At 41.6% G+C, this 13787-nt stretch overlaps 1 protein-coding gene across 4 annotated transcripts in view; it reads left to right on the forward strand.

Moving 5' to 3' along the window:
* sdk2b (sidekick cell adhesion molecule 2b) overlaps positions 1-13787 on the forward strand; it is a 272687-nt gene that overhangs the window by 213972 nt on the left and 44928 nt on the right. For all 4 annotated transcript variants that reach the window (XM_038735898.1, XM_038735900.1, XM_038735899.1 and 1 more), the window contains exons 5-7: positions 8260-8393; positions 11259-11370; positions 12245-12435. In XM_038735898.1, the coding sequence (XP_038591826.1) occupies positions 8260-8393; positions 11259-11370; positions 12245-12435 (437 nt within the window). The remainder of the gene's footprint in view (positions 1-8259; positions 8394-11258; positions 11371-12244; positions 12436-13787) is intronic.

Consider the following 13787-nt stretch of genomic DNA (forward strand, 5'->3'; position numbering starts at 1 on the left):
TGTTTTCCCATTCTGTTCATTTAAAATGGAAGTGTGTAAATGGAAAGGTGGATTGGGAAAGAGTTGCACTCCAAGACAGGAGCAATGGCCAATTTTGGTACTTGTTCCTGTGTGCTCCAATTATAGACGCAATGGACACAAATTATATTGATATATTCAGGCTTATATATTATTAAAACAATACTCCACCAATTTAGCATTGCAATCCTGTAACATTGTCAGATTCACGATTATACATATCTTACTTCCCAAAACCTGGCACCTACATTATTCACAATGCAACTTAACCAAGAAGGCTCATTTGCTAGTACTGTCTAATGTAGCCTTGAGCTGCTAGCCTGGAGCAGAGCACTGGTGGAGCTCCTCATTTAAGAATAGTCTGAATTGTCTCCAAGAATATCACACTTTTTTCACAGTAGCCATATTCATATTATAGTTCCCTCTATCCTGTACATCTTCAATCAAGGTGATGGTGCTTCTCTTTCTCTTTTAATGATCAGCTTTTTTGATAGAGCATGTGTACAGGGTTTTTTTCTACACACAACTCTGTGTTGCTGGTTCTGTGTGGAAATACTATGTGGGTGTGTACCTGTACCATGTGTGTGTTAGAAAGGCACTTATCCCCATCTCATCACATCTGCATTTCTACGCAGTGGGAGGTGACCTTGCCCTTGGTTAGAGTGAATCTTTCTTATCAACTCCTCATCATCAGTAATCATACCCTGACCTAGAATGACAATGAGACAAGTGCCCAGACTGGCTGTGAAGCTGAAGGCTGTGGATGGCCGTGGATAGGCTGCTCGCTTCGATTTTGTTTCGTCTTGTGGAAATCTGGATTACTTTGGAGAAGTCGTTAAGAAAAAAGGTCAAACAACAGTGACATGTTGAGCTCTGTGTGTGTATTAAGGGTCCTGCAAGTTGGTATTTGAAGGGATACTGTTATGAAAGTTTCATGAATTATCACACATCGTCGACAGTTTTGGTGAGAAGAATTCATCAAATATTTCACACACTCTTTCAAGTCTTTATTAGTTTCATATTTCTCCGCTCTCGTTGTCTCATTTCTTCTTTCTATGTCTCTCCCTCTCCTCTCTCCCTCTCACTCCTTTTGTCTCCATTATCAGCCACCTACTGTGTGTACTTGTCTTCATCCTTGCTTCCTACCCTCTAGCTCTGAGAATGCTAATTCTGCATGCACTACCAAGGTCGCTGTGTGCAAATGAGCACTGTTGATAACAGGCAGCCTTTTTTATTGAAAATCATTTAATTGAATTTGATGCTTGCCACTAGCGTTGACTCTGTAGAGGCATCAAAGTCTCACTAGTGGGGGAGACTGAGAGAGCGCCAAAGAGAGAGTTCTGCACCAAACCGCAAATGTTACCCTGATGAAGGCTCTTTCCAAGGACTTGTTCTTTCCGGAGTCAGTCCAGCTGTGAGGTTTCTCTAAACACTGTGCTTCTATGTATAATTGTTATAGTCATTGAGACTGGTAGTTCCAGCTGCAAGATATATGCAGTTACAATGTAGAATAGCAGTAAAGGGGGAAAGAAAATTGAAAAAATTATGCCATGGACCACAACAACGCTGACCATTTTCTCTTTTATTTACAATATCTCCTTCTTACTCTGTGCTTTTTCCTCCTTTTTTTGTATCTACCCTCACTGTCCCCTGCTCCTGCTATCCCTCCTCAGGTGTCATAACTTTAATTTGCAGGCTCTCTAGGGGTTTGTCTTGCTTTTTCTTTCTCTTCTCTGCTTAATCACACCTCAGTAATAGAGGAGAGAGGAAATAGAGGTGAGGGGATAACAGCCAGACCCAGAATAACGGTGGTAATCACCTAACTCAACCAATCTAACGAACAGCTAATACAATGTATATTCTCTGCAGGTTGTTGTATTTAACAACATCTTATCTAACTGTATTCACATTGACATTGTGATTTGTTTGGTGTACCACCGTCAACATGCTGGGAGTTGGTTTAAAGTGCATCATACAGTTGGACTCATTTATTTTACAATTTATATTATATAGTGTTAATGCAACACACCACGCCCTGGATATGTAAAGGAATCCCACAGGAACTTAGAGAAGACTGCATTTTGCTTCCATGCTGCCAGTTTCCCCCTGGCAAGGCAGCGTCTCACTGTGGCACTGTGTCTGCACTCTCTTTGCCATGTGGCCTCTGCAGCTGTTGTTCTTGGCGTAGGCAAAGACTCCTGTGCTGTCTCCCACAGCACACCCATAAACTTGTGCATTCACTTATTGTAGTTTTTCTCTCTGATGGTCTTTGCTGTGTTCCTCTTGTTTACTGTCAAGAAAATGTGGCCTTGTTTGACTCGATGTTGAAATGTAAAGCTAGGCATTGGTCTTGCTTCCCTGCAGTGAACTGGTTCAGCCTGTGTCCTCATGTCTTTGTTGTGTTGTGATGTAGAGCAAGGAGAAAAAGAACTTATTTAGCACCAGCAGTCATTATTCTTCCCTTATTGAATGGGAATGCATTTGGCAGGGTCTTTTCCATTCAGCTAGCGTGATTTGTTGTGTTATTTTGGAGACTTAATGTGGTGTATAATCAGACGCTCCTTCAGTAAACACAGTGCCAGGAATCTTAGGGCTGCTGGCTAGAAGGTGAGTCTGCCTCTGGATATAGCCTGAATGTAGCCTGTCCTCTCACTATTTCACCTCTGACAACAACTTACTACCTGCTACCTGATTTTCTCTCCCAGAAAATTTCCATTGATACTTGGGCATGGATTTATCTGCATTACACTGAAAACTACCTTGTAGAGGTGTCTGTTAAGACAGAACACAGAGGAGCCTGACCTGGAGGAGTCAGTGGGAGGACATCCCTGGCACACACACACATTGCAATTCCCTTGAGTAATCTGCTGTAGCTACTGATCAATTAATGGCCCCTGCCTGTGATGCTCGGGTCCTGTCAGTCACCTATAGATTCCCCATTATTCACAAGGGCCAGTAAATAGCCAAACCCTTCCACTGTATTTCCCTATGACCAACTGCCTAGCATTAGGCATGAACCCAACAAGCTGCAGGTCAAAAGGGATGGGATGTCAAGGAGAAACAGCTTTAATAACAGAGAACAGCACATTAGTATGCACATGGATGCATGAATGAATGAATGTGTGTTTATAGAGCTACTGTATGTTTTTTTTATCATTGATTCATTTGTTGATTATTTAGTATTTATTTACTATTTTTACTGTTTCCCAGAGCCCAAGAACAGGTTTTCAGAATGCTTGTTTTGTCTGACCTACAGTCCAAAACCCAAATATATTCAATATACAATGATAGATAAAATTAGCTAATCTTCAGATTCAAGCAGCTAGAACCTTTTTGATTTTAGATTATATTGTTTTTAGGCAAATATTATATTACCACTGATGAGCAGTTGGGCATATTTTGACCTATTTGACCTTTATTTGGGACATCCTTTTTTCCCACTGAGGCTGGTTTTCTGAACACTCAACCAACTGTGAGCAACAGGGAAGCAGAAACTGAACAGTGAGCCACAAATCTCTAGTTCATGCCCCCAGTGAGAAAACAAGTGGCTGTTTTCATGAGCAACACTCCCTTACCTCCTCTCAACTCTCTCACTCCTTCATCCCTCCATCCCCAAGAGCCGTGGCTTTTTCATCACAGCTCTATTGAGCACTAGGGCATGCAGCCTGCTTGCTCTCACTCTGCTTTCTCTCTCTAGCTTTCTTTTGCCTTCATCTGTCTACTGGCAATAGTTTGACTCATACCTTAGCCAGCCATGTGAGCTGCTTGATCCTGTCAACCCCTCTCTCTCTCCTTGGGGAGGCCATCAGCCGACCGGGGCCATTTGTCTGCATGTAATGGAGGTCTGAGGCTGTGGAGCGAGGTTAGGCCTCTCACGGCCCAGTGGAGAGGGACAGCCACGACAGATGCCAGAACACCCCAGAGAGTGCGTGTGTGTATGTGTGTGTGTGTGTGATAGAACAGGCACAGCTCTGTCACACTGTGTCAGTATTGGATTAACTACGCGATAAGATATGCACACAGATTGACAAAGAGAGTGGTTGAACTAGATACAAAGATATGCTCTTAAGCTACTTGTTCAAAACACAGAGTCCAGGGACGGTGTGCTCTTAATTAAAGAGAGCAACCCTGAATCATTGTTTATAAAATTTCCTTGTAATGTAATTTATTAGTACTAATGAAAATTAGAGAAGGGAAGCTGCAAGTGGCAAATGAAACATTCACAACATCTTTCTATTTCAATCAAACATAAATCCTCATTATCATTATTGATTAAATTGCTACAGAATCATTATAAGACTGGCAGTCATCGGAAAGTGCCCCTTGATGATAAACATAAATGAATTCCTCCACAAGAAAGTAACTGCATATGATACAAATACTGCTTTTTGGTGCGAAGAAAAGCTGGGGTTGCACATAAAGCTGCGCACTTGGCCACAGTGTTTCTGAGCAGCTGTCCAGCCTGCCAGGCTGTCTTGTGGACTGCGGCTCTTTCTGGAGAATAATAATGGAAGAGGAAATTGAGTGGGAATAAAGAGAGAAAGCATTCAAAGATGCAGGAATGAACATAAAAACCAGACTCAGACCGAGGCATGTTCACACATATCTGATTTGTCCAAATTTCTCAGCTCTGTGGCTTGATAAATCCCCGCACCATGCCGGATACGTGCCATCATTACAAGCAATCCTCAGACAGCTGCTCACACACCACTGGGGGACTGGGGAGTTGAATAAGGATGACCAAAATGCATTCAGACAGAGAATGAGATAGATAGAAAATAAGCAACATGCTAAAACAAGATATTACTCCAGGAAGCTGGTCAAAAAAAGAACAATTTCATTACCTCTTTTCACTAAATTGTTATCTCCCTCATCCTGCTCCCTTGATATTTATGTAAAAACATTCAGGGTAATTGGCTTACTTTTAATTTCTTCCTGCATCATGTGGTCTTTGATCCCTGAGGCCCGGCGAGCACGGGGAGCAGTTAGATCTGCTGAATACGCTGTGTTACAAAGTTTTGTTTGGCCCCCACTGCAGCACCCCTGATTAAAGGCAGAGGAGAGAGAATGCTTAGCAGGGGAGCACATTAAAATCAACTAGCCGGGGGAAAGATTGCTTCCTGCTTCCACTTACATTGATGAAATCACGATTTGCTGTGGAATATGGTGAAATACAGTGCAAACTTCTTATAGTGATCAACTGCGTACATCGATCTAAAAGCTTGACAAATGCTGATACAAATGCTGTTGAAGTAATTTGCTTATAGTAATTAAGTAGTCCGCTTACAGTTTGCAAGCAGTCATATGCTTTGGCTCTCCTCTAACTTTTTTGTACATGATTTTGGGACTACCTCAGTGCATAAAAACCGTCCCCACCTGCTCTCCCAACGTAAGTTCACTGTGTGTTAAGCTGATGATACACGGAGCAACCTTTAGAGCAATGGTGCTGGGCAATGTTGCTGTCAGTGATAATGAGTAAAGACTGCTACCGTAATCCCCTTCTCCTGCCACTCTGCCACCCTCCCCGCACCACTGCTATCCGTTCAAAACATAGTCGGACTTGCCACCAACAAGATTGCCCAGCAACATTGCTAAAAAAGTTGCCCTGTGTATCATCAGCTTCAGTTTGTGTGTGCGTTCCTATACTGTACTCACATTGCCGTGGCTCAGTGAGTGATTTTGCCCTCCCGTTCCTGCTCCGCTGGCGTTTTGGGACTTTTACAGTGTGTAATTATTGTACCCGCTCTCTCACAGCAGCAGAAATGTTACGTGAGTGGAGTGTAATGCTTTCACCATGACAAATCAGACATTAGAGTTCCACATTTAAATCAGTAAATAGAGAGGCTGTCTGTTTCATTACTGTATATTATATTAATGTATAAAAATGTCAATTAGATGGTAATCTGCAAAACAAATAAAGAAAAAGGAATCAACCGCTTACTGATCAGTTTGACCCGGACAGATAAGGTGATCACTATAGCTAAGTAGTTTCCACTTTATTAGTTAAAACTTATTAGTTAGTGGTGTTCAGAGGGAAAGGAAATTGAGAAAAAAAAGACCTAGAGCCTGTAAGATCACCTCATATAATACTTGACATTATCACAGAGAGAAAAGGCTGTCTCCTCCAGGTCATATAACGCACTGCATCCTTTAACTTAGCAGAACTACCCTGTATTTTCATCTTCAAGGGTTTCTTAAATGACAGGTAAAGAAGTTAAGCCCTGGATTGTGTCCCCGTTTTAGAAAGATCCTGCGAAGTCACCGGGGATTCAGTCAGCGCTTTGGACACTTCCGTTCTGCCCACATCCCTGAAGGGATCCATAATTCATGGCTGTGCGTCCAGGATGTCACCGCTCCAGCGAGCTAGCATTAAATATTTACCACAGATCATAAGCTGCAGCCATTGAGGCCTGCCAGCCCCTTTAGGAAGACTGTTTTCAGTCTCAGTATGTACGGAGAATCCCAAATGAGCCCACTGACTGGTGCTGCTTTTGAGATATTTGACAATCAATCTGTCTGGAGATCAGTCTCATAAGTCATCATACTGTAACACCAGAGGTTGCTATATGCATCATACACATCATATTACTGTCTGTGCTTTGTAAAATGCTTTTCCTGCATGCCTCTGTGGAGCTACAGTACTGGTTTGGAAGGTTTGTGTACGCCTGTATATATTTTTTGTATGTGCTTGTGAGCATTTTCTTTCCCTCTGTCTCAGTTTCTCATCAGCTCTCCTGCTTCCTTGATAAGGCACAGCAGGTACTTAGATCCCCAACTGATGAGATGGAGGTTCGGGTGGAGAAACAAGTGGATGGAGAAGTGGAGTGGGTTAGATTGATGGAGGAGTGAGAGAGGAGGTCATCAACTGTGAAATAGAAACAGGAACATGGCAGAAATTTACACAACAGGGGTCTTAGTTTCTATACTTGTGTGCTTGTTGCACACAAGTGTAGGTCTTTGTTGGTTATTGATGACTAAGGTAGCTGTTTTTCCAGATTTCTGCCAATAGATCTGGGAACTTGCAAAAACATCAGTGAGAAAATAAAACAGAAATGTCACAGAGTACAGAGGAAGGGTCAGAGCTGTTTCTCATTAGTATTCTTACGAAAGACCAAGCTTCCAGATTGGCCTGTGACTTTCTTTTTTTTCTTTTGATTTGTATTTACATTAAGTATGTGACCATGCCTGTGTCTTCAGGTGTGTCACAAATGTAAGAAATGTGCATTTTTTTTGTTAATAAATAGATCAGTTTATTCCCAAATGTGTGTCTGTAAGGCCAGATAACCAAATATCGCTTCTGCACATGACCACATTGAGCATCTGGTGGAATGGATGGAGTGAAGGAGAGTGGGGAAGTAGAACAGAATTGTAGATGGAGGGATAAGGCCAATGGAAAGATATATGTGGGGGAAGGCACCCAGTTGGAACGGGCTATCTACCTCCAGATTGTTGAACAGGCACAGATAATAAGGAAATATTGATTGTAAACATAGTCAGGGGGCTGTAACATGAGGCGGCAGAGTGGCGGGGTGAAGGTTTTTCCCTCACTGGTTGCTACATTGACGAGGGAGGACTTCATAGAGACAACAAGACACCAGGTATTTGCTCCTATAGGACACCTGCTGGAAAATGGATCAGTGTTCATTTATCCAGGCATCATTTCATCAGCCGACAAGGCAGATGCAATTGTTTCATGCCAAAAGTGGTTGGCTGCCAAAATGCAGGCCACAGGATGCAGAGGGGTACAAATAGCCAATTAAAAGTGCTGGGTTATTATTACGCAGAGCTATCATATTTCAGAACGGACCATAAGGAGAAGTATGAACAGGAGAGGTTGTCAATATTTCTACCTTGCTCACTCAGCACCAACATATTGTTTACACATCGTAAATCGATATAACTAATGCAGCTTGAACAGTGTAATTAAAATGTTAAAATGTTTAATGCCCTTTTCAGCCGTGGGATCAAGTGCGGACACACAACTTCAAACATATTTAGCACTAATTAGGCAGTCCAGCCTTACCTTTGAAGGCTGAAAATGTATATTTTATGTCTAAGGAGCTTACTCTGAGGCACTTGATTCTGAAAGAGAAACAAGAGTGTGTGTGTTTTTTTTAATTGTCAGTCTCACTGGATTCCTTACACCTATCTTTATTTCTCCTCCCCATTATCTTCTGTACGCAAAATATCGTAAAATACCTTCTTAAAAGTGCTCTACTTGTCTTGTTGTTCCCTCCTCAGTGCCATCACTCTTGACAACACGCTGGTTATCCTGTCCACGGTGGCACCAGATGCCGGGCGCTACTATGTCCAAGCGGTAAATGACAAGAATGGAGAGAACAAGACCAGCCAGCCCATCACCTTGTCAGTAGAGAGTGAGTAAACACATACTGAATACACACATACTGCAATCAACTAATTATGCCAGGAGAGGTAACAGGTATATATGTACTGTAAGATCTTGCAGCATCTATAGTGGAAAGCAAGTATGAACATTCAATCCCTACTACAGTACAGTACTTCAGTAAATGTACGTAGTTACATTCCACCTCTACAAATAATATAACATACTGTCAGGGGTCGGCAAATAAGTCTGGCATCGAGCCCAATTTTTTTCAAGTCATTAGTCGTCAATTGACCATTTATATGCCAACATTTACTGTGTGTGTGATCAGCTCACCCGGTAGTGCACAGGATTCTGGGTTGTGTATCGCCAGGCAGAGGAAATTCCTGCTTTTCTCATTCAGGGGAAACCGCGATCTCATATTTTCTGATGGCTTTTTCAGTGTGTCAAGCAAGCCAGAGACTTTTGAATTTCCTTCAGAACTTTTCAAAGTAAAAGCGCTCAATTAAACACAACATAAAGTACTGCTGCAATCACTTAAAAGGAAGTGATTATGTGAGTAACTTTTTAAGTAGCTGTGTTGACTGAGATCTGTTTCAGCACCAGCCGCTATAATTATTTTTTTGCCGCTATCAAAGTAATCTGGCCATAACATATGATGGTGTAACATACTAATACATACTGAGTTTTTTCATTAGTGAAATGTTGAATGCAAGACTTTTACTTGTAATGGAGTATTTTTACATTGTAGTATTGCTATTTTTCCGCAAGTAAAGGATTTGAATACCCCTGCCACTGCTGTGCAATGTCTAAGAAGCTCAACTTTTGACCAGATGATCAGATTTAATTACACTGCACCAAAGTGTATCTGTAGCCATATTTACACATTGTTGCAGATGTACACACAGGAAGAGAAAGCTACTGGGAGAGGAGCACAGACAGACTGTTCTGCTGCCAAGTAGTTCTTAATATTCACCAGCATCCTTAGCTCCCACAACAAAAAATACAATACACACAAATCTAACCAATTCAGTTGGCTTCAGCTCAGCAGAGTGAAATATAAGAGAAACCTAACAGACAGCATCTTATGACATGGTAGACTGGAGTTCAATATGGAAGTGAATGAGGAGGGTGAGGGGAAGATATTACAGTTGACAACACAAGGGAGCAAAAATAGCCTGTGGCACATATGGAGAACAGAGGCAGAGTTGATTATACTAGTGGTAGAACACACAGACACAGACACAGACACAGACACACACACACACAGGTTAGATAGAGAGCCTTATGGGAGGTCTCCACTTGGCAGGTCTCAGAAAATCAGACCACACGTGAAGATGAACATGCACCACGTATGCACATGCAAACACACACATGCACACATTGATGTACAGGCTGCTGAGAGCCAGTACTTAGAGTTGTGTGTTTCAGGGAGTGCTTGCATTTTACTGTAAGTTCCTGCGTATCACTCAATATTTGCTACAGAAGCTGTTCCAGCGACGCCTCTGACAATGCCCATTACCCATGGACTTTCCTGACAACAGACAATACTTGCCTAAGACTTGGCGAAAGCGAAGGTCAAGGAGAACTCTGAGGAGACTAATGTTGCTCATGTTACATACTCAACTTCAGCAACACCAAAATATTAGGCTGGTTTGTCAGTGACATTGTTTAGCTACTAATCTCAAAACAGAACAGATTTTTTTTTTAAATACTTCAACATTTTGGGACATAAACTCATTTGAGTAAAATCATGGGATTGATATTCCTTCTGTGCATTGAATACGTAGCTTGGGTCAGTACATGTTTAGCTTAGTTTAGCATAGACTAGAGACAGAGGTAAACAGCTAGCCTGACTAGGTCCAAAAGAAAAAAATAAGCTTAACTCCTGTAAAGCGGCCTTATTGTGACAATAAAAAAATCTTAAGAGTTGTTGGTATTATTCTTTTATCAATTTACACAGACCTGGCTGGCTAGGCTAACCATGTCCCCAGGTCCATATTTACCACATGAGATTGATATTAATCTTTTGATCTTACTCTTTAAAAGACAGCAAATAAGTATATTCCCCAAAATGCTGAACTACTCCTCTAAGTGCACGTCTCATACTAAGAAACTTGGAACTTACAGCAGGTTGGTCCAATTAAAATATGCAGCAGTGTTTTCCCGGTGACTGGCAGTCAAACCTTGGTGTTGTTTAAGTTTGTGTGTGTGTGTTTATGGGTGCACACATGGCCTGCACACGGCATCTAATGGCCAAGATTGGTAAGATTGAGACAGCCCCTGTAGCTACATCTGACATGTGCCGCCACAAGCACACTCCCAGGGCTTGATGGGATTGACGGATCAGTGCGAGTTTATCACAGACATGACACTTCTCAAGCAGCACACGCACACTATGCTATCACTGCCATGGGCTGTCTGTCTCTGATGCTTACAATATACACACACACACACACACACACACACACACACACACACACACACACACACAAGCCTATTCACCCCTTCAGCTTCATGTTTGTCAGGCAGTATTTTTCTATCCCTGTTTCTGGTTCTACAGCAGACATCTTATTATACACAATCAGTGCACTGTCTCATCCTATTTGTCCCATCTCTCTGTCAGAACTCAGATATAGTTTGTGCAGTGGTCAGTTTCAATATGTCACACCGATGAGCAACCACAAAGTGCACTGGGTGGAAGTGAAATGTATAGGACACCACTGTCTAGAGAAACTCACTAGATCTGTGAGCAGGCTCACAACATTCTGCCTCCAGTGAAGATATCTAGTTCTATTTATCTGTCAAGATAATTGCCCTCTGCTTAACTTCTCCATGTATGTTGTGTTTTTGTTGGTGTGTGTGTGTGTGGCGACCTGTCTGTCTGTATGTCTAGATGTTGGAGGTCCAGCAGACCCCATTGCCCCCACCATCATCATCCCTCCCAGGAACACTAGTGTGGTTACTGGCACCTCAGAGGTCACAATGGAGTGTGTGGCAAACGCCAGGTAAACATTGTTGCACTGCAGGGTCATAGATCAGTTTGTTAAAGGGTCAAATCATTGAGGATAATCAAGAACAAGAAATTTCATAGGGACTATTTTCAGTAAAAATGTAGTTCCAGTGAAACTGTTAAGATCTTTTTTTTTTTTTTTATTGCTGTGAGCACCCTTGCTGTTTATTAGGTAAGAGACAGATGTCACACGATCTGGGCAAATAAAACTTAAACTGTCTGAAGGGCTATATATGACTTGTAATATGTGTTGTTTGTTTTTTGTCATTTGGGTGAAATGATCCTTTAACCCACTGTGTATATACTTGAGATGAGTACAGAGATGTTCCAACTGGAAATTATAAAATAGCAATTGCTGATACTAGTTTGTTTGTAATTTATACATACATTTTTTGTGCCCTTTGTACCATGAAAAGAAAAAAATACACCACACAGCACAAATATTTCTGTTTATTTCTTTGCATAATAAGTAACATTTTAAATTTGTGTTGAATGATTATTGTACTTGACTCAATATAGTCTCTCTTGTTTTGCAAGTCTCTGTGGACACAAGTGTTCTTGTATCTTGGAATATGTAGTAATGAAGCAGACTGCTCCGCTAATGACATCCCTTGATTCTTGAAATAGTCAGTTTGAATTGAAAACAGTTGGTAACATCTCAGTCCATAAACAGATGTGTTTAAGATGTCAATGCCCAATGTTCCAGCAGATTAAACAGAGTAATGGATGTGTGTCACATTGTGAGTGAAATAAACTTTGGACCACTGTTGCATAACCACAATAATTTTATCATCACTCACAACATAATAAATTCTCATGGGGACAGTTAAAATTAGAACACATCTCAAACTCTGTTTTTCACTCCACAGGCCTCTTATCAAGCTGAGTATATCGTGGCGTAAAAATGGTGTGTTGGTGACCAGTGGCTTGAGCGACTTCAACCGCAGGCTGACCATCCTGAGTCCTGTGGTGAGCGATGCCGGCTACTACGAGTGTGAGGCCATTCTCCGCAGCAGCAGTGTGCCCTCAGTCAGTGCTGGGGCTTATCTGCATGTACTAGGTAAGAATTATTAGCTGAAATGAGTGTGCATGTTCTACTTGTATTATCACTTAGAACGTGTAGCAGGACTGATTGACATATTGCCTTAACCTGTATCTTCCTTTTACTCTACTTTAGTATTTAAATTTCAACACCACAGACACTGCTGAGGTTTAATCAGCGACCGCATTGCAAGCGCTATTTGAGTACTTTTTTTTTTTTTTTTTGAAGTGGTCCCCGAGGACAAAAACACATGCAAGAGTGAAAGCACAAACATTAAGGAAATGTGCTCCAAGCCCATCTCCAAAATAGGTTATGATTAGGGCTGGGCAAGTTAGCCGTTATTCTCGCGTTATCGCATTAATTACTAATTAGCACCGACAATTATTTTATCTCACGTTAATGCAGTTTGTATTATTATCATTATTGTTGTGAAAGTCCGTTGCTCACTGGCTGTGAAAAGGCCCGCACGTACAAGTCGAACCATGAGTCACGGAAGGGGTGGGATGTTGATCAGCCTGCAAATCACCCACCCAAACAAGCAGTGGAGGGAGGCTTCAGCAGACTACATTGGATGCGGCGTGTGGGAGAAGTAGATAAACAAAAGCAAGACAAGCGAACAATTAAATTAAATGCCAGCGGGAAGTGGACAGCTACACACTGAATGCTGATTAATATTGGGGAAGATGTCGATCTTAGAAACGTTCTTAAAATCGCAACGTAGTCGCTTGGCCCCGCGGGGTTGAAGTAAACGGCAGGCGCTCTAACCATGGCAAAGGCTTCTGTGCACACAGCTGTAGCCTGCTAACTTCAGTAAAAATTAGGCTATATACATAACTTTACCTGATAGGCCTTCATCTAGTTTTGCGGGAATGCTCTGCCATGTGAATTCATTTACATTTATTCATTTTAGCTGACGCTTTCATCCAAAGCGACTTACAATTGCTATACATGTCAGAGGTCGCACGCCTCTGGAGCAATTAGGGTGTCTTGCTCAGGGACACAATGGTGGATGTCTCACAGTGGGAATCGAACCCAGGTCTCCCACACCAAAGTCAAGCATCTTATCGGTGCCATAACCACCCCACTGAATTCCCTCCTGTTGAAGTCCTGATAAATAGGCTATTTACTAAACAGAAGTAGATTCTGGAAGAATGACTTTAAGTGCTACTGGAATTGATTAATATAAGTTTAAACACTAAAAGTAATATATTTTTCATTTCCCGCTTGAAAATTCTTGCTAACAAATAGCCTACATTCAGAAAACTATAGCTGGGACTTATTATCTGGAAAATACTATAGGGCCACAGCATAAAGCCTTACCAAGTTTAAATTTCATGCCAATACCATGAAAAATTACTATTTTACACTGG

Source organism: Micropterus salmoides, unplaced genomic scaffold, assembly GCF_014851395.1.
Source record: "Micropterus salmoides isolate LMB-PRFRI ecotype aquatic unplaced genomic scaffold, ASM1485139v1 Ms_hic_scaffold_21, whole genome shotgun sequence".
NCBI lineage: Eukaryota > Metazoa > Chordata > Actinopteri > Centrarchiformes > Centrarchidae > Micropterus > Micropterus salmoides.